General features: G+C 33.1%; 2 protein-coding genes across 2 annotated transcripts; both read right to left on the bottom strand.

Annotated features, from left to right (window-relative positions):
• Positions 1–17397: 17397 nt before the first annotated feature.
• Positions 17398–22286, bottom strand: LOC143581410 (uncharacterized). Its single transcript, XM_077064202.1, has 7 exons — positions 21928–22286; positions 21344–21469; positions 20981–21181; positions 19414–19510; positions 18561–18664; positions 18432–18483; positions 17398–17796 (listed from the first exon to the last, which is right to left on the bottom strand). Exons 1-7 carry the CDS (start codon positions 22140–22142, stop codon positions 17578–17580), a joined length of 1014 nt encoding a protein of 337 aa, XP_076920317.1. The 5' UTR covers positions 22143–22286; the 3' UTR covers positions 17398–17577.
• A 1824-nt stretch (positions 22287–24110) lies between these two features.
• Positions 24111–25807, bottom strand: LOC143581416 (uncharacterized). Its single transcript, XM_077064208.1, has 2 exons — positions 25471–25807; positions 24111–25426 (listed from the first exon to the last, which is right to left on the bottom strand). The coding sequence occupies exons 1-2, from the start codon at positions 25805–25807 to the stop codon at positions 24111–24113; spliced, it is 1653 nt and encodes a 550-aa protein (XP_076920323.1).
• Positions 25808–26518: the final 711 nt, after the last annotated feature.

Genomic DNA, 26518 nt, shown 5'->3' with positions numbered 1-26518 from the left:
TACTGGCTATTTCATTTCAGTTTGGCCGAGATATTTAAATCCTCAGAGACAGTCCTAACTTGAACACAAGTCGCTTAAAGGCCTGCATGAGACCAAAAATCGTGAAATACTTTAAAGAATTACGAGAAACAAAAAAAATATGGAATAGTTTAAGAAATAATTTTTTTTTAAGAAAATCAACTTAAATAAACATTTAAAGTTATACATGCTAAAGCTTTATGTGAGACCAAACAAAAATACCATATTCTGAAATTAACTCGGTTTTAAATAAAATTTATATTGAAATAATCATTAAAATATAAGTTGACATGTTTAATTAATTGTAGATTAAAAACTAATAATTCTATTTTCTACCCTACGCACACCTCCACAAGGTAGATAAATCCATGCCTAAAGTCCACGGATCACTCCACACCACCCAAGCATGTTGTTCCACCCGTAAAAACCCGTCATGTTTTCTACACGTTCAACACATCACCACACCTCGTGTTGAATGAATTACTCATTTAAAATGAGGTATGAAACTGACAGGAAATTATCATATTATTATGTGACAACTTCAATCAATTAGTAGATAGTAATGGTGATTTGTTTTATAATTTATCTTGTACAAATCCAAAGAGTCACAACTATCCACAATGTATTAAATTCACAAAATATTCAAAATTAGGTAATAAAAAAATTTATCGTATAGGCTGAGGCTTGTTGATGTATTCACGTATCTATTTAATAACATATTACATTACAAAACATTAGAGCGTTTAGAACGGGTTCTCTGTATATAAACCTCTCTGTACTTTAGATATATATTTAAAGAAATTATTATAATTATCACTGTATCATGATGTTTAAAAACAATAAAACATAGAATAATTATAGAGAAACTACATTAATTCTTTAAATATAGAGATTCATATTCATTCTCTGTATATTCAATTTACTTACTTTTTTTGAAGTAGTTGAGTGAAAGAAAGTGAAAGAATAATTATAAAAATAAATAAAGCAATATATTTAATTAAATAGAGATATATATATATATATATATATAAATAATAAGAAAAGTTTTAGAAACTAATCAAATTTTAGAGGTAACTGTTGTGAAATAAGCCTAATAGTCAAACATGTGAGAAAGAGATGTAGGGAGAAAGATGATGATTTCATTAATAGGTGTGTCATATAATATGATACAATGATATGCATATATAGGAGAAGATAACTTGGAGAAAAAGCCTAACTATATTTGGTATTGATAACCACAATAATATATATTTATAACACTCCCACTTGTTTATCAACTCAATACGCTTAGAGATGTTGCCTTATTAAAAACCTTGCTAGGAAAATCCAGTGGGACAAAACCATAGCTAAGGGAAAAAGAGTGCAACGCGTATTGTTTCCCCTGATTTATATATCCTTTAAAATGGTATATATCGATCTTCTGTGAAAGTTACCCAAAACTTTTGTAGTCAATCATTAGCGTCTTCATCACTTGACATTTGAATCTTTAAGTTGAATAATGTTGTATGATCTTCACGTGAAAACTTCTATTGCTTCATCTGGTAAACACTATGACCTTGATGTGTTTCTCTGCATAAACAAGACTAACCAAACTTGTTTTGATGGGTTAGTAAAATGTGAACACATATCTTTCATACCTGAAATATATGTTTTAACCCGTTGTGATGTCTCCTAGTAGAACACATACCAATAAATATATATAAAGAAAATAATAATCATATATAGCTAACAGTACAACATAATGCACAAATGCATTTAACCATGGTATTTCCGAGCCAATAATATTCATATTTAGATAGACAAGTCATTGTTAGACATCCTTTAACATGCTAACAGGATTCAATTTGTCCATGGTAAAAGGTCTCAACATTTTCTAGATGTACTTTGATGGATTTATAAACATATAATTACCCATATACTCGAAGTAAAAGTCGAACAATAATCACATCGTGTCAAGGTCTTTCAAAAGAATTTTCTCTTAAAAAGCTCATAAGTTTCTCTCGGTGATATGTACATCATTGTCAAATGTGATTATAATGACCTTTTAAGAGTAAAATTTTGATAAAAATATGGCTAATTATATCCAACTTATCTCCCTCTTTATCAAAATATCTCTTGAGTTATGTCAAGCTCAATCCAAATAATTTAGTCCATATGTGATAAGCATAAATCCATGCATTTACCAATCCATCATGGACTTCTTTCAACTTGAAAAATGACGCATATGCATTCACTTTTCCAGGATTTTTGTTGCATAAAATTGCTCATTAACACATCATTTTGTATCACATATCAAAAATCCATATTGTACGATTTATTTGTTTATTGAGATATTGTACTCATCACGTACATTATCTTCTATGTGTATGCTTATTGATGCACATAATCAATTAAATTTTCAAGTATTCAATTACCTTAGGAAACTCTTCAGGAGTTCCATTTATGTTCAACATATTCAATAATTGTAAAGTATTGAAAATATGAATCTATACACAACAATCATTGTGTTCTCGAGAACTTCTCGAGAACTTACTTTACATGATTTGATAATTCAAATCCTTCATAGATTTACTTGTAAACTCTCAGTATCAACTGAATAACAATATTTATTGGACGCATGTCAATTCTCTTTTTATATTACCAGATTGTTTAGTTATCGGAAAATCATTGCTTCTACCATTGGAGAATGTGTCTCCTCATATTTAATCATGGGTCTTGGCAAAATCCTTGTGCCATCAGTTTTGCCTTATATCACTTGATGAATTTTCATAACTCATATACAAGACCGTTTGTATCTAACATATTTTACAACTTTAGTTGTACGGACTGCTGGTCCAACAAATTTTCCGTTTTTTAGAGAATTCAACTCTGCCATGTTTGCGTCTTTCCACTTTGGCCAATCATTTTTCATAGGCAGATTTAGAATCTTGATCCTCATCATCATTTCAAGCGCTAATTATATATATAAATGAAAGTATAACAACGTCGACTTTATTTCGATTCCATATATCTTTATAGACATGATACGATAATTTATTGAGAGCTCTTTGTTTTCATGTACCTAAGGTTCTTTAAGAACCATCATGTCTAATCTCATTCAAGAGACCTTTTACTGCACCTCGACTTGACCATCTTTATTACTTGCTCCAATTTTCGAGGAAATTTTACCTTTGGAACCGATCAATCCACCACGCTAAGCGTGCATTAGAATTATTATCAATATGCGTTTGTCCTTCTGGGACATTTATTAATTGGAGCATTAGCAGTTCGTCTAGGCGTCTTAGCTAGACACTCTCTTTTGGTCAGTGAATCGTCCGGTAATTGATTCGCTAATCTCTATACATGAATTATCCTTTGAATTTTTTGTTCATATAATTTAGTTTGAGGATCAATGATAATTCATTCCAACTAAATTCGTTTTCCAACTGCTTTATGTCTCCCCCTAATGTTGGTAATGCTGATTCACCGAAGTGAAAACTAATGAGCTATAAACAGATATTACACTAACGGCTCATAGATATCGACATAAATTCCCAACTTCCTTTGTGGTCTCATCTTTGTGTATTGTGGTGGATTAATTTCAGTATATAACACACATTAGATGAGAAATACTTGGTTACTAACCAAAAACCAATTGCAATGGGGAGGAGTATCATTGGCTTGGTGTGAAATAGTTTTTTTAAGACATGTAAAATTATAATGTACTCGAATACAAACATGAACCTTTGATCTTGTGATAATTGCCTTAGCAACTAATTATAGACGTTGAGTAATCGTCTTAATTTATGTAAGAACATAATCTGTGATGAAGTTTAACACTTATTCCAATGATCATTATTAACTTGGGAATCAAAATCATTATTATAACCGAATGTAAATATACCAATATGAAATAATATGCTTGCTATCTTATTAGCTAAGCCATAGATCATGCAAACATCAAGTTGCGATTTTGATAACCATTTAGACGATGCATCGATTTTCAAAACACTAAATGGTACCATGTTAGGATATGTGTATCCTTTTTTTGAATTCCATAACATCTAGGGATTCACACCCTCCTTCAGTTGGTAAATAAATAATTTCCCTTGAGAGCAATATTACATGTATAATTATTATGAAGAATCTTTTGGTTCCTCAATAAATTTCACATCATTGACTCGGTGTGGTCTAACCGATCACGTCATAAGATAATCATCCATAAACTTCAGGTTTATGATCGTATATGTATCATGCTTCTTTTGTACAAGATTGTAAATATGAGTGAATATTGTATTATCGTTTCAAACGATCATGTGATTTCACTTTTGTATTTCCAGATTTGGTTCTCATATATGATCAATCTCTTTGCCACATGTGGTGGTCGATCTCATTATTAGCATGGGCATCATTATAATTTGATGATCGATCTGATTATTAATATAATCACCATTACAATTTTCTCAATTATGTCTATGATTGCAATGATAAATACGTTGTTAAATTCACTTCAGGAATGGTATAAAACCAAACAGTTTCCATGGTTTATTCATAACTTTCTCAGTCATGAATACTAAATCACTTAACACATTTCATACACTTTAATGTATGCTACTTCGTGAAAATATTTGAGGTTTTAAAAATGAGAAATGGTCTTGTCCAGTTTTTCCTCATAACTAATCTTCTCTTTATATAACAAATATTAAGAAGTAATACATGAATGAGTCATGTAAGATTTATCATGCTAATATTATATAACCTTCAATTATGAGATTTAAAAATATGACATATCAAACGTGCTTATAATCTTTTGTAACGGTGATACAAAACCACATATTTGATCATATAGCATTCTTCAGTATTATCACCGATCTATTTAATATGTATATGATAGCACATTGAATACAACATATACCATTAATTTATATTTTACAATCTTGGCGGGCATTCTTTCCAGCCTGACTCAAATAGGAGGTGGGCGCGTTGCAGCGGGGGCACAACAGGAGTTTGGCCAGTAGTAGGTCGCTCTAATTTTTACTTAAATTGCAGGAGATTAGAGGACTAAAAAGTCCTAAGTATGGGATCCACCCAATAAAGATTGGCACAAAATAGTTTGTATTTTCTCTAGTGAATTCACTCGCATCATGCACATACATAAATTATAATGAATGTCACTATATGTAACTTAAATTTGGGAAATGTTAAGATTTCTTAATTCTAAACTTAGTACGTTACATACCATGGTGGTTGCAGATGAGTAACATTGGGTAGAACAACAACGGAAACGATAAGTCATCAGGTTCAAAACTAAAACCTCATTATACCGAACCATTTTTAGATATTCTTAAGGAAAATTCAAAATAAAATTCATGAAATCATACCATTATGTAAACCTTTAAGCCCCAAATAAAATATTCATTTTTAGCAACTCAATATGTTGAAACTTACAACACAAGATAAACATGAGGGCTAACAAGCAATGGATTGCATCTACCATTTGTTTACAAAAGAATGTTTCCTTATTTCCAACAAACATACATCAAAATAGATGCAATTTTGCAAATTCAACGGAGCATTTAGAATACACACGGGTGACTGTGGTCAATGATGTCAGATATGACAGCATCCATGTCCAACGTCTTCATTGGATATGACAGCCAATTTTAACAACTTTATTGGCTCAAAAGAGGTAATGAAAAATTTAAAAAAATGAAAATGAATGATGAGTAGGTCTTGGTTAGAGGCCATGCAAGCCCCTTTAACCGATTTGGGCCCGTTATCAACATGCCAAAGAGTGTTCACTTAACAGTAGTATCACAAACAACTTATTTCATCCTTCAAATGTAGCACTTGCTACAAGTCTTACGAAGCTAGATCGATCACGATCTCCATCCACATCCTTTTGTTTGTGTTGAAATAAAAACCTGATATGAATATTTGAGATTATTGTAATAGGATATCTAGCTAAAAAGAAAGTACTTTAGCATATGAAGTTTTCGGTATATAATTTTCCATTTATTTGAAGTTAAAATATTACACCTAGACATATAATATATATTTTTAATCCTATCTGATGTAAATTTTGGTGCCTAACAATAAAGAACTTAGCTTGAGCAAAGGGGCTTTCAAACCTTGTATCTCATAGTCGTAAAGTGAGCCCACGCCTATGGCTTCGTATACACCATTCTTGTCGTGTCTCACCTGTGATAAAAGATGTAGTTTTTAATCATTTAACGCAAAAACCATGACAACTTTTTGATAGAATATACATCATTTAACCATTTAATGGCTGGAAATATAACTTTTTTTAAATTTTGCCATGAGTGGAATACGATTTAGTAGCTGCAATTAACCAAATATGACTTGTTGCCTTACATAATGCAACCCTAATACTGAATAATCTGATCTGTTGCATATGATACGGTAACGGGTCAACTTTTGTTAAATGCAGATTGTATATCTTTAAAAATCAACTTCTACTATGTGTATAGTATATATTAAAAAATGGTGAAGCCTTTTGGACTTCATAAAGAATTTTTGGGAGAGCAATATGGCATAAGTACCATATATAGGACCATTCAATTGAAGAATGTTATTGATTCTACAATGAATATTTTTATGATGCTAAATGTTAATTTTCAACATACATGTTACTAACAAAATAAATAACTAAAAAAATTAACTATTAAACAACAAAAATTATAGGTTTACCAATTGTCCATTGCTATCATGATATCATCCTTTTCTAGCTGCTCCTAAAGTATTCGCTCCTAAAGTATTCCTAAGTTAACCTGCAACGACTAAGTAAATCGATTGGTGCAAAAATTCAACAAAAGATAGAAACACCCAAAACGTTACCGACACAATAAAACCAATTTATACAAAATTGAAAAATAAATTCGATAATGGCTGAAGGTTTATTATATTAATTTCCCGATTTTTATAACAAATTAAGAATTGGATCTTATTCTAGCAAAACTTTTATTATGGAACTTTGAAAGCATGCGATGCAAATACACACAAACAGATACATGCATATGCATACATACATATTTGACAAATACACATGCATACATAAACACACATGGGTTTGTTAGCATAACTCAAGAACCCATTAATTCAGTTCATATATGAAGAAGTTTGATAAAAATTTAGACAAGTGAATCGAGCGAAGCCAAACCGGTCCGTTTTAACGTGTCCAAATTGTCTTATTGTTTATATACATTATTATTTATTGTCTGTTTTAACCTTTACCAGCCCTCCTCTCGCCTCTTCTCAAACGAGTCTCATCAAAAAAGTTGTTTCGGGTGCCAAAAATAGTATTTTTGTTTTTATTTTCACGCCGATGTCTTTTTTATTCTTGTTTATGGTTTATATCTTCTTCCTTATCTACGCCACCCGTTCTTGCTCTTCAAATATATATATAACTACGTAAAATTTAAACGAAATTTCATGAACGTAGAACGACCAAAATGTGTTTTCATGTTCATTTGTTTAATTAAATGAACAACAAAAAATATTGATATTTGTTCGTTTATTAAACAAAGGAACATATGACAATTAATATGAGATGGCACCTAAGTACACCTTACACATTTTAGTTTAAAAAATGTTTTTTTATTCAGTTATAAGAATATAAAATACCTAAGTTCTTACCAAATTCGAAGGGATTGATGGTTCGTCATCATCGTCAACATCGTCTAAGCCTTTTCCACTCATGAGTTCTTCTCTTGAATACATTTTCATGCCAGGTGCTCCTGGCATACCCTCCATTGATTTTAACATCTTTTCCATTTCAGCCTCTTTTGCGGACTTTGGGACAAAAGTTTCACCCGGCTACCGACCCTGAAAAGTTTACACGGTAAAAAAGAAAATGTATTCGAAGCTTTTAGTAGAATAAAATGTGAAATATGGGAGTCTTTAAAAGCATTTTAGTAATTTTTAGTAATTAAAACAACTCAAAAAGACCAAAAACGTTTGATTAATTAGAAGAGAATGAAGCTTTATGTCACGAGTGAGATAATGGATTTACCTTAGGGACAGGCGGTGGCTTAGTACTACATGTTGTAGTGAGATCTTTGCAGAAGTAATTAACCAATGAACTCAATGTAGGCTTCTTTTTGTATATATACTCTGCAACATCTGTGTCATAGTATCCTATAACCTAAAAAAACACCCAAATTATTTTAAATTCATCAATGAAAATTAAGGGATCATCTCCTAAATTATACTTGCACTCCAAAAAGTGTTAAACAAACGTCTTTTTTTGCAATATTTCTTTAAAAATATGATTTGTACCTTTTTGTTGAGGTAGTTGACTAACAAGAACATGCATAGTTGAAACTCCACCAGCTCTATCATACAATGGACTCATGCGTTCAGCTACCGTTCTGTTATTCTCTAAAATGTTTCCCGCACTTATTATTTGTAAATCTTGACCGCTTTTGGACCATTCTTTTTATCTATCAAACCAAAAAGATATCAAATTATTTCCATCATGTAACAATTCCATAACAAATCACAAGAATTGTGCATATAAAATTTATGTGTAGATGAACATGTTCAATCTGTTATTTCAATATCTTTAAAACTATATACAAACTAAAAGCTATAGCATTTAACTGTTGAGAAAGACTGATTTCTTTTAAAGTCGCATCATTTGAAGCAGCCGGGAAGCCTTTAAGGCCTGATATCGGATTCATCAATCAAAGGAAACTTTATCTCTCATGAGTGTTGATCTCCCGACATCTTCTAACTTTATCCTTAACATAAATTATGTGTATCCAAACACCCAAAATCTTATTTTTTTTTAAAAAAAAAAGAAACAACCTTTATGAACTTAATCAGACAATGCAAGCTACTATATAAATAAAAGGTCTTTCTTGTATTCAATTCGTAACAATTTGTTTCAAATCAGCAAAAAACAATTATTTAAAAATAAAAGAAGAAGAACTTACCAATCAATACATGAACAATAGTCAATGACAAGTATGAATTAGTCAATTGAGCCTTAGAATTTGCTGTTAAGGGCAGGAATCAAGAAATTATAATTAGCTTCAACAAAATAAAAAAAACCCACAATCTTAACTTATGAAGTCGGAACTGTCATTACCAATTAACAATCAAACGAAATTGTTGTTATACCTAGGCAAAGGAGGAGATCTCGAGGATTTGGAATTGGGAAGGGTCTCTCCGCTGCTTGAGTTCAGGAAAACTGTCGGTAGGGGTGTTCTTCGGGTTTGTTTTTCAGGTTTCGGGTTTTTCGGGTCGGGTTCTTCGGGTTTCAAAGTTTTAAATCTTGACCCGAAACCTAACCCGTATCTCTCACGGGTTTTTTGGGTTCCGTTAATTCGGGTTCGGGTTTTTTCGGGTTGGGTTAATTGGGTTTCGAGTATCCTAGAAAACAAAACAAAAAATATTTTTTTTAAAACTACAATGCTAAAACTAAAACAATATATTATTCTTTGCTCGTAAGAAAATAATCAAATAATAAACCAACATAACTTAATAAAACAATCCAAAAGAAGAGTAAAACTAACTCGAATAATAATCGTCTTCAATCGTACGTGATTTGGTTGTTCGATTACGGTTACTATTAGTAATAAACAGAAAACATAAATTAACAATAAACAGTCGATCTATAATAGTTGTAATGATAACAATCGATTAGGACCATATTTTGATAAAATTAGTTGCTAAGACTAAGCCTATTATACCTAAAAATATATTTAATTTCAAAACTAAAAGTTTATTCGGGTTGATCCGAAATTTATAAATCAAACCCGAGAACCAACCCAAATTACTTCAGTTCGGGTTCGGGTTTGGGTTTTTTAGGTCGGGTTAGTTCGGGTTCGGGTACATGTTTTCTCGGGTTGGGTTTCGGGTTTCGGGTAAAAGTGACAGCCCTAACTGTCGGGATATATGCTAGTGGAGGAAGGGACAACTCAAGGGATCATCTGCATAATAGCAATGAATGGTGTTTAATTCAATTGAAGTCACCAGATGATGCACAATAATGACTCCAGCCCTAAAACTGAAGTATGAGAATAACAAATAATATAATGAGGGTGATTGTAACGATTGCAATTAATGGAGACCAGAGAGAAATTGATTCTCGCCTGAAACATGACCGGCGGTGAACTCTCATAAATATTGTGCCGTCTTATGAGAGAGAAAGCAGGAAGCTGAATGGTCGCTTATATTTATTATAATGTAATATAGATATACAACGTCATAACATGTCTCTATATAAACCGTTTCATTAAAACTTTGTGAAACAAGATGTTTGTTTTTCACCCATTACAAACAAATATATAAGTCATGTATCTCCGTATCGTAACATAAGCATTCACACGTATATATGTTGCAATTAAATATTTCACTATACTTTGAAACAAAAACAAATATCTCAATGAATTCCTTTAATGTTATAACAAATACTTTACTATGAGTTAAAAACCTTTATTTTCCTAATAATACATCATTCCTTTTCATTCTCCTGAAAATCTCAATGTTACAAATGTATTTTTTATCATATATATACGTTTCAAATATATACGATGAAGCTAAAATTATAAAATGTATATATCCATATACAGTGGAAATAAAATAACGTTATTACTAATTTGTATATCCACGATATACATATATTAATAATTTTATGTAGTTATTTTAAAAAACAAGAATTTAGTTTAAAACAATGATTCGTTTAAAACTAGACAAAATTATTATGAACCTCACCATAAATATATATTACGGAAAGTTTTAATTAATTTGGCAACTTTGTATGTAAAAAATTGTTACCATTAAATTGTAAAGCAATCTTTGATGCAAATGAATTAAATGATTAAATGATTAAAAAATGTTGATGATAAGTTCCTTTCAAGCTTTCAACCATTAGGAAGTTCATCTAAAAGAACCTTCCATGTAAATCTCCATTGTTAAAGATTAATCTAGGCTGTAATTCATAGCCGTAAAAGTATATTTTACTAATTATAAGAAACTATTTTGTCAAGACATCAAGCTTATTAGTGTAAATTAACAACATGATGATGCCATACATCTTAACAACCATAATAATATTATAGATATCTTGACAGTAAAATATTATAAAGATTATTAAAAGAAATTATATAGTTTTACAAATTATATAGCATGAACTGAAAGTATTTTCTTTTAAGTAAGCATATACATATAATGACTATTGGAATCTCTATTTTCAATTTGAAAGTTAACTATCTTTTTATTTTTTTGAACCTAATATAAAATTCACAAACTTACCTGGTAGAAATTTCAAAAAACTTTACAAAAGAATAATTAAATTTTGATACAATTAAACCATTCTTGTATGCATATTAATTAACAACATGTTACTAGATCCATGAATAATTTTTTCATAAACCAATTATATATGTGAAAAAAATTCATAAACCAATGATATTTGACTTATCAAAAATCAGATTACTACCCTATATCGACCGACTCCCCTTATCCTAGTCGGTGTAAAAAATAATATCGAAAAAGAATGAGGTACTTTAGCTTTCTGACTTTTTTCAACCATTAATTATTGTTTTATGAAAAAATATTAATTGTTTTTATTTCCAGTTAGTTTAATAGAAACATAATTTAATCCACTTATAACTCAAAAACGTGCCTCTTATAAATCAAAGACGTGCGTATATGAGTGTAAACATAAAATACAAGGGCTAGTCTTTGTTACCTGAATTATGAATGAAGAACTCGTTTGGCTGAGACGACTGCTTCATCCCTAGCTTTTTGGCAAGCTAATAATTGACTTCCATCTTCTCCTTTTCGTGGTATTTCAATGGGGGTTTTGACCAAAGGTAGGGAGTAAAAAAACGAGCTGAGCAACTCGTGCTGATAACGTGTTGTGAAACAAGGCTAATAGCCAAACATGTGAGAAAGAGATGTAGGGAGAAAGATGATGATTTCATTAATAGGTGTGTCATACAATATGATACAATGATATGCATATATAGGAGAAGATAACTTGGAGAAAAAGCCTAACTATATTTGGTATTGATAACCACAATAATATATATATCTATACTATATTAAAATACATATGGGAAGACAAAAAGGTAATTTCATCAAAAAAAAACTCTTAAATTTAAGAGTTTTACAAGTTAACAAGCCCTATGTACAACTCTCTCAAGCATCCTTATGAATCTTAGATTTTGAGAACCCCAAATATTTGATTCCCGCCCATGTCTTCAAAATGGCAGATTCTTGGTATTCAAGCGGCGCCTCTTCTCTCTTCCATTTTCTTTCATATATGGAAAAACCCTAGATCAAGGAGGTTTTACATATGTGTTTTGGAATGGCTACAAACCTTCACCTGGCAATGTATTATGTTCTTCTCTTCATATTCTTTTGGTGTAATACTTGATGTTGGTTGATTTTGCATATTATAGTATAATTTTATTTAGTGCCTTTTGTAAACCTAGATTTTAAAATATGTTTTCTCTTTATAATTTATAAATTTATCATCAAGAGTTTGATTTGAAATGTTTTACATGCTATGAGTTAATGTAACGATTATTTGAGGTCAAAGTTATACTAATGTTTAAAATTGAGACTCTATGTGTTGACTAATAGTCAACCAATCATATTTTGCAACCCAAATGGTGTGCTCAGTACATTTCATTTTGTATGATTTGTATCAACTTATGTAAAAATATTAATACTTGAAACTGTAGGTGACAAGATTAAATCTGGTGGAAGTTTTACGCCACAAATGGTTACTGTTAACCCGAGAAAGGTGTGTTTCATTTAATTAAAATAGTAACTCATACTATAAACATGCTTTGAATAATTGTCATTTATGTTCTCAGGATGTTACCTCTAAAATCATTTCATTTACTAAAAATAGGAACACCTACTCTGAACATTGCTTTTGAATAATTGTCATTTATCTGCTCAGGATGTTATCTCAAAAATCATTTCATCTACAAAAATTCGCTCAATATGAATTCTGCGACCATACTAAGATAAGCGAAAACAGTTAACTGTTTCAAGCTTTTCGTTTAATGTTGCAAGATAATCCACAAATCTTTCAAGTGTATAACTGGTAATTTTTTTTACTTTGAAGATTTTTATTTATTTTTCGTAACATGTATTGCTGTTAGCTGTCTTATCTTGATTTAGGGGGCTTATGTTTTAGAATTGAACTATGTGCCACTTTTAACTCGGTGTGTTAACGGCCGTGCTCGCAGGTTGTTGGCTTCAACTTGACAAAAACCTGCTTAGACATATTGACAATTTTTACTTAGGTAATGCTTTAGTTTTTAGTATCAAAACACACTCGTGCGTGCACATGCAGGTGTGTTTTAATTATTAAATGTGTTATTTTGACATACTTTCAAAGGTGTTATTTTATTAAGGGTTCTAAGAAAAATGAGTTCTGGGTCCAAACGGGTTTCAACTAAAATAGATTCGTGTTGAAAATAATGGTTTAGATAATTAAACCGTAGAAGGGCTAAGAAATATCATAACACTTTTTTATTCTTGTAACTTTTAAAGTTTCATTCTCTTTTGAATATTTTTGGGGGTGTTTGAGATTCCTTATTTTACCTCCTTATAAGTTATAAGTTACAAAATTATAACTTATGACATATACACTCACAAAACCTAAATTTCTCAAACACCTTATAAAATTATAACCTATAAGCTATAAGGAGGTAAAATAAAGAATCCCAAACACCCCTTTGTATGAACTGAAAATTTTATACATGTTGGTGTAGGTTATTTTCTATAAAAAAGGGAACAACAGGGACCCATTCTGTTGATTGCTTCTCTGCCCCAGCTCTAACAAACTAGTTTTTCTTTCTCACAGAATTAGGGAAATCATTAGATTCTTCTTCCTTCTTTCGGTAACATATACCGAGATAGGCTGGGAAATCCCCCTTCGAAAGACAGGTGGCAACTTGACCTCTAAGTAAGGACAGGAACGCCCGTGCCCAATCAAACACCACAATCATGAAAAGCACCTGGACCGAGACCTAAAGCTGAACCGCTGAAGGAACCTCTTTCCGTTGTTAAAGCAAGTACGCCTTTCAAGCTTTATCACCGGGGTTTGACCGAGTTATTTTTTGGACAATTGCATAGGCAATGTGCATTTGACCATGTCCCAAAGTCTATTATCAGGGAAATGTACAGGTTAGTACGTTACATGTAAGTTATATTTCTAACACACGAAGGCTCCTAAATTAGTTTAAAAAGAAAAAAAAAACTACTATTATTGGAAGAATACATTTGGCTAAATTAAATAGTTCATTTGTCATCTCAAGTTTCTCATATTTCTTGTAAGCAGTTTACAAAAGCAGAGCATATAATTTTTCCTATATTCAATGATGATAGAAACTCGAGTAATGGAAGTGCCTTCATGGGTGGTTTTGTTCAAGGAGGGTTGCTTTTTCGCACACTTAGTTAAATAAAAATTTTAGTATATTCATTATACCCTTATATTTTTTATGAAAGTTTTGAAGAAGGGTATAAGCATCACACAATTAAAATGTGGATATTTGTTATTTTTCCAATGAAACCAGTTTTGGTTTGAATTGAAAGCGGTTTCTTGATCGATTAGTTTTTTATTAATTTATTGATTGGTTTTGGTTCGAATTAGCCGGTTTGGGAGCGATTTCATTGTCTTTTTTTTTTTTACTAATGTCTTGATTGGGTTGTCAATTTTTTTTTGATGACTAATGCATATTGATCCTTTTATATATAACACAAACCGAACTACATCTGGATAATGGGTAAGCGAGCAACAAGCTGCGCCGCTATCCCCTTTTGAATCGCAAAGCCAATTCTACTAAATATAAATCCTTGGTTCCTCGGGCTCTGCGAGTCACTGTGGACCACCTTCTGCACCCGCTCCAAGAGGCGAACCGCCTCGGGAGCTAGGGATCCAAAAGTGTCGAAGGCAAATGGAATGAACACGTGCTGATTCTCCAAACACGATGTCTCATGCTTAGCAACCTTCCTAGACTCCGCTCTCAAAACACATTGTCTAGAATTATAAACCGATCTCAAACCTATGATTTATAATATTGATTCCAAGGGTTGTAGGTTTAGGATAATCGGTTTTAATGTGCACCTCCACTTAAGTTGACTAGGTATCTTGAACTGTAACCTCAGCTGATTCATTGTTGGTGAGCGTTTATCCGAGACCATAATAGCGTTTGGGTGTATTGAATCTGATTATCATTATCTATTATGTAATGTAGGTCTATAAATAAACCGAACAAACATGAATGAAATTGGTAACTGCTCAACATAAACTTGTGACTGGCCAAGTTTATGTGTGGAGTGAGACTGCTAATTTTTCAATCAGATGTTCAGCAAACGATGGTCCCGTGCAACGTGCTGAAGGTATCTTAAACGATTCCAGGCCCAAGCTTGAGCCAATTTTGAAGCCCGGACCAGTTATCTGCAGGTTGTGCAATCGACATTTGATGTATGTTCATGGCTTTCGGGTTGTGTTTATTTTTTTATAAATACAAGTATACTGGTGTGAAACTGGAATTTTTAACTTTGTACTTGTGTTTTGTTGGGGGTCATGGTGTTGTAGGTTGTGTGTATTTACTTGGATAAGTTTTGATGAAATGTTGTAAATATATTTGTTTCTATTGAGTTAATTATGAAGTAGATAGTAGCTATATTTAATTCAAAGTTATAAATCTGTAGGTTATTTTAGAATATATTCAAATTTGGATTTTCAGTTATATTCAGGTTGTTTGGGTTTTAACCAAAATAAAAACGAGTTGCATTTAGTTTGAATTTCGGTTATGGTTTTATAAAAAAAACTTTAAATTCAAACAAACGAAATATTCAATATCTGAACCTGTGTAAATGTGTTTAAACATTATAAATACTTTTATGTTTACGGAATTACGGGGTGAACATGAAACATTTGTTGCCTATTTGTGACTTTGTTTCAGAAATACAATATAACATTCTTGAAGGTATTGGTTCGAATCATTACTTTTAATTTTTTATTTTAATTTTTCTCTATGTAACGAATTGAATCATATTGAGCTCTTTCCTTTTGAAGCGCGCGTGTTGATAACTACTATAAAATATATCACGAGAGAATTGAAAAGTTAACCCAAAACGAGTATCGGTGTAAATTGTCACCGCCGCCGCATCGCGCGGGTTTCCTGCTAACTATGTTTTTCTTAACTATGTTTTTCTTAAACTAAATTACAAAGATAGGGAACCTGATTCGAAAGTAGAGCATTATTTATATATATATACGGATTACTATTCTATCACAAATTTATCCCATATATATTTTTTCCCGAGTTGAATAAAATAAAAAGTAATAAAAAATAAAAAAGAATGATTTGGTTGAATAGTAGATTTGAGGAATTGGGTATGAGTGGCCATCACCACTTTGGTGGGATGGTAAAGGCTTTGGCCTTTTGGTGAGAGGTCCAGGGTTCGATTCCTGGCATTGGCGGTATAATGTAAATAGTAGGAGGAAAGCTTGTATGTTCAAAAAAAAAAAAAAAGGAATTGGGTATGAGTGGTTTTGATAGATAAAACAATTTTGATGATAAAAGTTTTTCTTTTTTGGTTAAAATATATGAATGAAAATAAAGATCCCAATGCAAATACTCTTATACTAATAATCATAAGAGCATTCATAATAAGATTTCCACCAAGAAGTTAGATATTTTTACCATTTACATATCTATGAGGATTTCCATCTCAATCCCAGATTGTTATGATACATGCATCAAGTCTCTAAGTCGACTTTGCTTATATACCCAAACCGAGTAAAGCTAATCCATTATAACAAGATTAAAAATTTACAATAAATAATACAATCCGGTGGCTTGAAAGAATATAGAGAGCAACTAGATAGCTTTTAAAAGTTTCGTTTATATATATTATAGATAGAGGTGAAAAAAACAAGTTTCGAACCCGACCCTACCCACGGATACAATCCAGGCTTTGGGTTTCTCCCCGGAACCGACCCGGACCAAGTGGCCCACCAATACCTGGTGAAAACCCGACCCAACCCTACCCGAAACTCGAAAAAGCCCGGAAAACCCGATCAGACCCAACCCTACCCGAAACTCGAAAAAGCCCGGATTTTCCGATCAAATACCCGGAACGGGTACCACTCGGCCCGATTTTGACTTTTGTTGACCAACCCTTCCCGGTTTCGATTCCTGTAAATACCCTGTTTGTGCACCTCTAGATATAAGATATAGGAAGAAAATAATTAATGAGAAAACAAACAATTTAAATCTCTTGCACGTTCACACCCCTTTTGACAAACCTAGTTGATGCCTTGGAGGGGTAATTCCGTAAGGAACCAATCACGTGTACTTAAAACAACGAAACAATTAGCACTTGGTAACCAGATGCAGATTTTTTTTTCAACTTCCTTTAGTTTCATGCAGTTTAAGATATCACTTCTCCTAACAGAAGGTATCATCAGTCACTTAAATGTCATCTCAAGTCGAGTCAAGTCAGCAATAGCAAATTACCGAGCAACACACAAAACACACACACCCAAAGACACAAACACCAAACCAGATAACCCATCTAGCTACGCACAAACGCCACGGTGGTGACACGGGACCCAACAGATCCTCCAAACGCGAATGTTGGGTAGGTACGTATGTGATCCAAGTAGGAAAAGATAGTAGGGCTTGTGTTTGCATCTGATCCTCCAGTCTCCTGGGCGGTAATGGCTTTACTTTGATTGAAGTTTTCAACTTCTTGCACCAATTCATCTTTCGTATTGTTGCATGAGGTAATCACCTAAAGCAGAGAATAAAAACATTGTTAAAACCATGAGAACCGAACCGCATAATGCATTTGTACATATTGCTTTGAATGTAATACACAAAGCGGTCACATAACCGCTTCTGTTTCTCCTTCCACTACTTCTGGTTATCTTTTAAGCCATGCACTATGTGGTTCACATCATATCGTTGGTTAATAAATAAGTGTGCCTATATATTAATATATTACACACACACACAGACATACGCGCGCACATACGTAGGGGGAGGGTTCTGAACACAGTTTTTTTGCACAAACCGAAACTCCAAAATAACAAAATAAATCACTTAAAAAATAGTTGAAATGCAATGATTATTTGTATCTCCTGAAATTCAATTAAAAAGAGAACAAATTTCGTTTACTTATAAAACCTGCACATGCGCAAGCCATGTGTGTAGGACTGTAGGTAAATGTTTAAAAAAATAATTTTAAAAAAATATAAACTAATTAGTTTGATGGTTTTTATGTATATAGCGTAGACATTTGCATGTAAGAAGTAATAATTTAAAAAAAGATAAACCGTACGACATAGATTTGTTCTTTTTATTCTTGCAATAATTCATTGTTCTTTAATGAAGCTCACACTATATATGTTGAGTAAAGAAGTTTACCACAAGGCCACCAGGAACCACAAGTTTTGAGATGGACTCCCAATACATAATCCTGCAATCAATTAAAATTTATATAAATAAGCATGTCACTTTGACCTTTGGAACTCAAATATTACTATATTAGCTGGCCTTTTAACAGGACCATCAGGATGCAGTCCAATGGCGTCCAAAGTTCCTTTGTCTACTACCAGTTGAAACTTTTTATCCAGCTTTGTTTCAAGAATGTCATCAACCTAAGAACCAAATGAAAAGAAGAGTCAGAAATGTATTAACAATTTAACATTAAAAAGGAACCACCAGGGAAAACACTATTATATCACAAACAGGATGTAAACAGCTATTGAGTATCAACATTACAATATATTATTTTGGTGAGCATTGTGAAAAAACAGCAACTGACCTAGAAAACATGTTAGCAGCTTCTTTCTCACTATAGCCATAAGATTTAGCACAAATACATGAAAAGATCCTAGATTCCTAAGGTAGAGGTAGCAACTTCGACACATTCATGAAAAGATGGGTCGATGTGGGTTATAGTTTATCACCAACAGGCTAGATGGGTTAAGTTTAAAAGTTAACCTAAATTAAAGCATGTCAAACATGTTAGATGTAACCAAGTGTTTTCAAATACTAAAAAGATCCTAAATTGCACTATCGAAAACAAACTGAGTATAATATTAATTTCGAAATCATATTAACACATTAGTTGTTGACCCATTTAAACCAATTAATCGTTTTTTATTCGAATGTTAGGCCTGTCATCTTTACACCTTTAAATGATCACATATAGCTTCAATCATGCAAACAAAAGTAAACGAAAATAATCTCTTGCGTAAAAGCACCATTCATGCAGATAAGCTGTATGCAAATCATCTTGATCGCTATATACCAGGGCCCATGAAACATGAAGTCAAGTATTCAACATGAAAATTGCTTGCTGCAAAGACTAAACTAAGAATCACAATAGTGTATTGCATCATACCAAGAACTTTATACTAGCAAATCCATCACGTTCTGCAAGGCTTTGAGCAAGGTCAATTGCTCCTTCACTATAGTCGGTTCCAGTTAGATCAGAGAACCTATAATCATTCACACTAAAAGTTAAGCTCCATACTTTGAGCTGTATGCATGCACAGGGCTAATACAATCATACCAAAAGAAAGAAAGCATAATTTAAATACAAAGCAGTCAAGATAACATAACTGTTCGCACTTCACAACTACAAGCAATAGTTTCTTTTAAGAGCTACATATTTCCAAAAAGATGCCAAAATAATAAGAGAAAATAATCTGCAAAATCAATTGTTTCAATTTTCTGCAGCTGCTATAGCTATAGATTACAATATTTATTAGGGGTGTGTACGGTTCAGTTATTAGCCTCAACCAAATTAACGAATAGGTTTTCGGTTAATTGGTTCAGGTTATTCGGTTAGGGTTACGTTTTTTGGTTCGGTTTGGTTAATTTCCATTAATAATCAAAATCAAACTTGAACTATAAATTTTACTTAGAAATACATGAATTGAATGCATATATACAGAAAATGAAGATACAAAAACAAGAAATAGAGATATAAATACATAAAATAAGGGTACAAATACATAATATGGAAGTATAAAAGCTAAAAATATATGAAAATATGAATTGTTTGGTTAATTCTGGTTAGTTAACCAAGGGTACAACAAAACGATAACCGTTTTTCGGTTAACTTCAGTTCAGTTTATGGTTCGGCTTGGTTAATGATTCGCTTATTGCTCACCCGAAACTATGTGCATATAGAAACCAAAATGAACTTTATAGTCATCAGTCATCACAAACAACAGAGGATGTATGCAAATATTTATTTGTCAATCGTCCTCAAGGGGGTGTGCACATAATCTGCTCAACTAGTTGCATGAAGATGATATCATCAAGGTTTATAAAGGCGGAAACGAGCCTGAGGCGTTTTCCGTCAGACTCTCGAGGCGTAAGCCTCGTGGCGGACCGAGGCGTAAACCTCGAAACATTATTAAAAAAATATATATAATATATAAAAACGCACTTTAACATAAAATAAACATTATGAATATTAAAAAACCTTATTTAGTAATAAAACAAACATCATAAAATAGTTCAACCACTAATTTATTACAAAACAAACATCATAAAGTAGTTTTTTGTTGTGTCTGTCTTGCTGTTGCTTGGTGTTGTAAAAAGAGACACACCAATTAAACCCTAACCATTATACAGTTAAACGACGATGTTTATTAAGTCCACTAACAGTAAATGTTGGGCTGGCCTACTAATTAAGTCCACTAAGCACCAAATAAGTAAAACAAAAGTCCAGAAAATAAAATTTTGGCATATTTAGTATTTCACGACTTCTAGTGAGGCTTAAGCCTCAACGCCTCGGAAAGCCTTTTTAAACCATGGATATCATTACCAGAGATGTGATGAGATGTCAACTATGTGTTTCATAAAGTTGCATACTATTCATCCTTTCGTAATCATATAAAAAGAAACCAAAATACACGAACACAGAAAAAAGAAAAAAAAGGAGAAAAGAAATATACCCCTGCTTCGCAAGCTCTTGAAGAAGCAGTCCATTGCCAGTTCCAACATCAAGTACAGTCCAAGCTGCTAGATCTCTTTCACCTTCACTGCCAAGCTCCGAGTTGTCATTGTCATGATGATTTTGCACTTGCTTTTGAGCAATGTCAACACATAGGCCTTTTGTCCAAGAAGCAACCATTTCCATGACATCAGCACCAAACCTAAAAAACAGAAAAAATTCCCATTCTAGATCAGTAACTCAGTAAGGGAAGCAACTTTTTATGTTAATGTAAAAGCCAAGTTCCAAACACATGTCTAACACTCTAACTGGTAATCAATCAACAAAACTAAAGATAAAAAAATAAAAGCATTCAACAACTTACCATACTTCACCAGCATGACCATGTTCACGGAAATTTGTCAACTCATCCGCATATGCTGTATCCCAGTAACTTTGGAACCCTAGCATTGATGGAATTGCTTCAGCATCAGGCTCTTCCTTGTCAGAACTACAAACACAAAGATACAAATTCAAAAAAAATACAGTACCAGTCACTTGCAGCATAAACAGTGATCACAGGTGTCCAAAAACTCTAAGCAACACAATATCACTAACTAATGTAATAAACAGTTAAAAAATCAAATGTGTAATGTCTATTTGTAAAATTGAATAGCAATTAGACGGCACTTAACATTTCCCCCAATATAATGAATCACACTTAAAACTCAACATAATAAACAAAATGACACCCTTACAAATAACCTAGTCTGAATCCAATAGGGTAATCAGCATAACATCCACTCCATCAGCGGTTATCGAAACCGTAACATCCGCCTAACTTACTTACTAAGTTACACTTAACATACATTACATAAAGCAATATCAATTAACCTAATCGAGCAATAAGGCAAAAATGAGATCTAAACAATCTATCTCCTAATAATAATCAGTAAAGAGTTGCGAAACCTATAATCAGAGGCGGCACGATTCCTGGCAGCAAGAGCCTCAGATGCGTCAGCGTGACGCTGATCTTCGTCAAGCGTACTACCGTAGTCACTTTTGATAGACCAGGAGTCAGCGGCAATAGAGCGGTCGTCATCGGAGATCAGATCGGCGGTTAACGGCTGCCTCGTGGTCTGTGAGGCGTCGGCGTCGTCCGGCGGCAGGCGGATTCCGGCCATGGTGGGAAGCTGGTGGAGTGAGAAACAAATTTTGAAAATGTAGAAAGAAACCCTAGAGAGAGAGAGAGAAAGCAGAGAGATTTGGAGATATTGACTAGAGAGAAAGAGGCTGACGAATAGATGATGGTGAAGCAAATATAGGAAGAAACGATTTCCTCTTCCACGTCGGATAAAGTTGCGTTTTAAACCCTTTATTTTTATACATAATGCATCCATAGTGTTTGTTGTGTTATTGGGGTGAACAATAAACGAATCATTAACCGAAAACCAAAATAACTGAAGCGCACCAAACTCTTCATTTTTATCATATTTTCCAGCATTTTTCATCTATTTAATGTATTATACGTATTAATAGTGTAGTACTATCATTTTCATGTATTTATATTTTCATTTAAGGTACTAATATCTCAGTTTCATATATTTATACCTTCATTTCATGTATTTAAACATTCATTTCATGTATTTTTAAGCAAAAATTTAGCTCGTGTTTGATATCGGTTATTAACTGAAACTAACGGTTCAGTTAATACTAATAATTGAACCGAACCGCGCACACCCCTATTGTATACCATATTACCATGATTAAAAACTTAAAAACTACAATTAAGCTTTATTATTACAACCATAAAAACCGAGTATTGAAAATAATATAAAATATCTTAAAAAAAAATTGTCTTTTTTATGGGAAAATCATCAAAATGATCATATTAACCGATGACTTTTACAAAATAGTTTTAACTTCTCACTTTTATATAAAACTAGTTGTGTCACCCGCCGCGTTGCGGCGTAGCTGGGTTGCCGGGTGGATGTTGGGGTACAAATGTATTATGTTCAGTCCATATTAGTGTTGCTAATATATGCTACATGTACATACATGGTAGTTAATATCCAAAACATATATTTTACTTCTACATGTTAGTTATGGTTTCTGCATTCACATACCATGTGATATTACTACCATTCTAAGTCAGTATACATTGCAAAAAGATATGTCCTTGTGTTGCGGAGTATGTATTTGGTTGTGATATTCCCAAAAAAGCTTGTGTCTCCATGTTCTTCATTGCATGTTTTGGGTCTTTTCTTCTAGATCTGTCGTTTTTTAAATTGGTTAGGTATGATACTACAATTTGCAGGAAAAGGACATATTTAAAACAACTCGAAATAACATACTTCCTAAAATCAAAATAACATAACTTCATACTTTCTAAACCCAAGTTCACCAATATTAACCAATCACCAAACAGCCTAACCTCTTCAAAACAGACAAACAAAAGTATAAAAACGTTCATATTCGCACCTATCGACAACTACCCAGCCCAGCTTAAGTAGATTTGACAAAAATCTCTTCAAAATAAACAAACCAAAACTATAAAAACTTTCATATTCGCACCTATAGACAACTGCCCAACCCGGCTTAACCAGATACATTACGCGATAATAATAATTTAACAACCAAATATTTCTTTTAAGTAGATTTGACAAAAATGCCCTTGATATCATATTTTAGGGGGGGGCAGGCTAATTTTTCAATCAAACTAACCTGTAACTAATTGTGAATCTCTAAATTGATGACATAGCTGCATGTATCAACACATTAGATCGTTCTCGTAAAACATTAATTATAACTACAAATGTGACTAATAAAACAAACTACATATAACGACGTACCGTAAACAACTTGGCTTCCGGTAACCAAGAATCAGTAGCAACAGAAGACCTGTTACAATCAGAACATACGGAAATCCAGATCATTATCCAGAAGCATAAAGCATAATGTCATCAAATATTATAAATTGTATCCTAAAGAGAAAAGAATCCTGCCCATAATCTAATGTGATGAAGGTGAACACCATATTACATATGATTTTATATGAATCTTGGTACCTGGTGTTTGTTCCATAGGTTTCTTGGATTTGGGGTCTAGATATTATGAGTATACCTGTGGCCATTATTATACAGTTTATGTTATTAGTTGCATGTGACGTTTATTTCATCTAGGAAGTCGGAATACACAACGTTTTTGGTGATTTGAGGCTTTTCATTGGCTTGTGGAACAATCAAAATTTTTAATGATTGTGGTGATGTTGCCCTTGACAATGCCACGTATAGTTGTCCGTGTGCAAACACTGGATGTGGTAGGTAGACGCCTATTTTGTCTAGTGATTGTCCTTGGCTCTTGTTTATCGTCATTGCGTAGCAAAGTCTAATCGGATATTGTTTTCTTTTCATTTCGAATGGTAATTCTTTATCTTTATGAGTAAGTGTTATCCTAAGAAGGTAGACGCGACGGCCTATGAACTTTCCTGTCATAATGCGAGTCTCTACTATTGTTGGCAGCAGTTGTGTGATGATCAGTCTTGTGTCATTACATAAGCCCTCAAGAGGATTTAGGTTCCTAAGAAGTATTATTGGCGCGCCAACTTTTAGTTCTAGGATGTGTGGCGGTAAACTGTTAATATCCAGTAGATTTAGATACTCAACAGGGTATAGGGATTCATTGTCATTGTGGTCACCTGGATGCACAACAATTGAGTCGCTTCTGATGTATTTTTTAGTTGCTCCTGGAGTTATATTGAGTATGAATGTGTTTAGGTAATGTACTGTTTCGTTTTTCGGACAAACGATAGACTTGGATGATAATGTTGCGGCTGATGGGTTATGTAAGGTGTCATCGTCATAGATAAATTTGATTAGGTCCTTTAATGCATTTTCATTGTTGGGTACCAGATATTGGGTAGGGATTTCAAGATTTTTGGTACTTTCTGGTTCAGCGGGATCAGGAGTTCCAATATTTCCGTCTCCTATGGCAACCAACCATGACGAAAAAGATGAGATGACATTCTTTTGTTCAGTAGTCAAGTTTGGTCTATGAAGTCGCATGTTCTCTGTCAGCTTGTAGACGGGGAAATGTGGCCACATGTGAGACCTTGGCAATGACGATGCCACTATAGTTGTCTTTGGTTCGTTAGGTATTATAGGTAATGTTTGCCTGAAATCGCCACCAAGTAATACGGATCTGCCACCAAATGGTTGAGTATTATTGAATAGGTCTTTAAGTGACCTGTCTAGTGTCTCAAAACACTTTTTGTCATTCATAGGGGCCTCGTCCCATATGATGAGTGATGTCTCGTGCATCAATTGTGTAAGTTGTGTGTTCTTTTTTATGTTACATGTTGATTGATCTGTCAAGTCTAATGGGATTTTAAACCGAGAGTGGGCTGTCCTTCCTGAAGGCAGTAACAATGAGGCGATACCAGAAGCAGCAACAGCCAAAACAATTTTCCCTGTTATAGGGCAGCAATAATTGTTGTCCATAAGAATGTTTTGCCCGTTCCGCCATGGCCATATACAAAGCATAACGCCTGTTGATCTGATGATATAGCAAGCATGACACGATCATATATCAACCGTTGTTGTTGATTAAGTTGTCGTAAAGAAGACATATGTTCGGTAGCCAAGGCATCTCTGTCATAGTTTTTTTCGTCCATCAGAAGTTTGTTTCGAAGACGTTCTAACATGTTAGCATTTGGCATTGGCAGACCATATTCTTTCAATGATTTTCCTGAAGGAGTTGACTTTAGTAGGAATTCCAGCTGATATAGGACGTATTGGTGTAGGTCGTCTTCATTTACAATGCAGTATGTGCGTTGACCGTCGTCTCCCATTTTTCTCCAATGTTTGTTCCAAAGTTCAACGGGGTTTGAGATATCACAAAACAAAAGCATATTTGTGAAAAGGGTACGCAGCTCTGATGCAAAAGCCCAAAATGATGCTTCTTCTATTGCGGATGACCATTCTCTGTCGTCTCCTAGCAGCCCAAGAACCTCACATGTTGCACGAAATGTTGGATAGGACCGACCATTAAATGTGTGTGCTAGAGACACGAATGAAAACCAGGGACACTTGGCAAAGGTAAACTAAGAAAATCAAGGTACAAACACTCAAACATAGGGTACAACAGTAACAGCATACAGTAAGACATAATTGTATATTTATAAATATTATTTGACTATTGTTTTAGTTAAGAAATTTTTTAAAGTTTCCATACAACATACTCTATTTACGACATATACGAGTCATATAAGCACAAATGTTGTAAGTTTGTGTCAGTTGTGTGCCTGCTTGTCTTTATGTGCCTCCTATAGCCCTATACAAGATGTATAGGTCTGACTCGTATGGACGTATACAGTTTGTATAGGCACAATTGGACAAATTCTTTGTTTTTGTTTTTTTTTCCATTGTTTAATTTAATTAATTAATACTCGTACACAATATAGTCGTTTGGTGATGGAGTGGTTGGTTAAAATGAAACAAGTTGTTTGATGATGGTGCCAAATGACGTTGACACGAGTGTATAAGCTGAGTTAGATGGCGTG

This window comes from Bidens hawaiensis, unplaced genomic scaffold (genome assembly GCF_021521415.1).
Source record: "Bidens hawaiensis isolate Kalapana, Puna unplaced genomic scaffold, B.hawaiensis_p1.1 tig00030915_1, whole genome shotgun sequence".
Lineage (NCBI taxonomy): Eukaryota > Viridiplantae > Streptophyta > Magnoliopsida > Asterales > Asteraceae > Bidens > Bidens hawaiensis.
The sequence above is the reverse complement of the archived record's forward strand: the minus strand, read 5'-3'. Positions and strand labels throughout refer to the sequence as shown.

Coding starts and splice junctions, on each gene's coding strand:
- LOC143581410 (XM_077064202.1), bottom strand. CDS start 22,142: ATGGCCGGAATCCGCCTGCCGCCGGACGACGCCGACGCCTCACAGACC. Junction 21,470..21,927: donor CGTGCCGCCTCTGATTATAG/GTTTCGCAACTC, acceptor TTGTGTTTGTAG/TTCTGACAAGGAAGAGCCTG. Junction 18,665..19,413: donor TTGCTAGTATAAAGTTCTTG/GTATGATGCAAT, acceptor TTTGGTTCTTAG/GTTGATGACATTCTTGAAAC.
- LOC143581416 (XM_077064208.1), bottom strand. CDS start 25,807: ATGGGAGACGACGGTCAACGCACATACTGCATTGTAAATGAAGACGAC. Junction 25,427..25,470: donor ATATGGCCATGGCGGAACGG/GCAAAACATTCT, acceptor GCCCTATAACAG/GGAAAATTGTTTTGGCTGTT.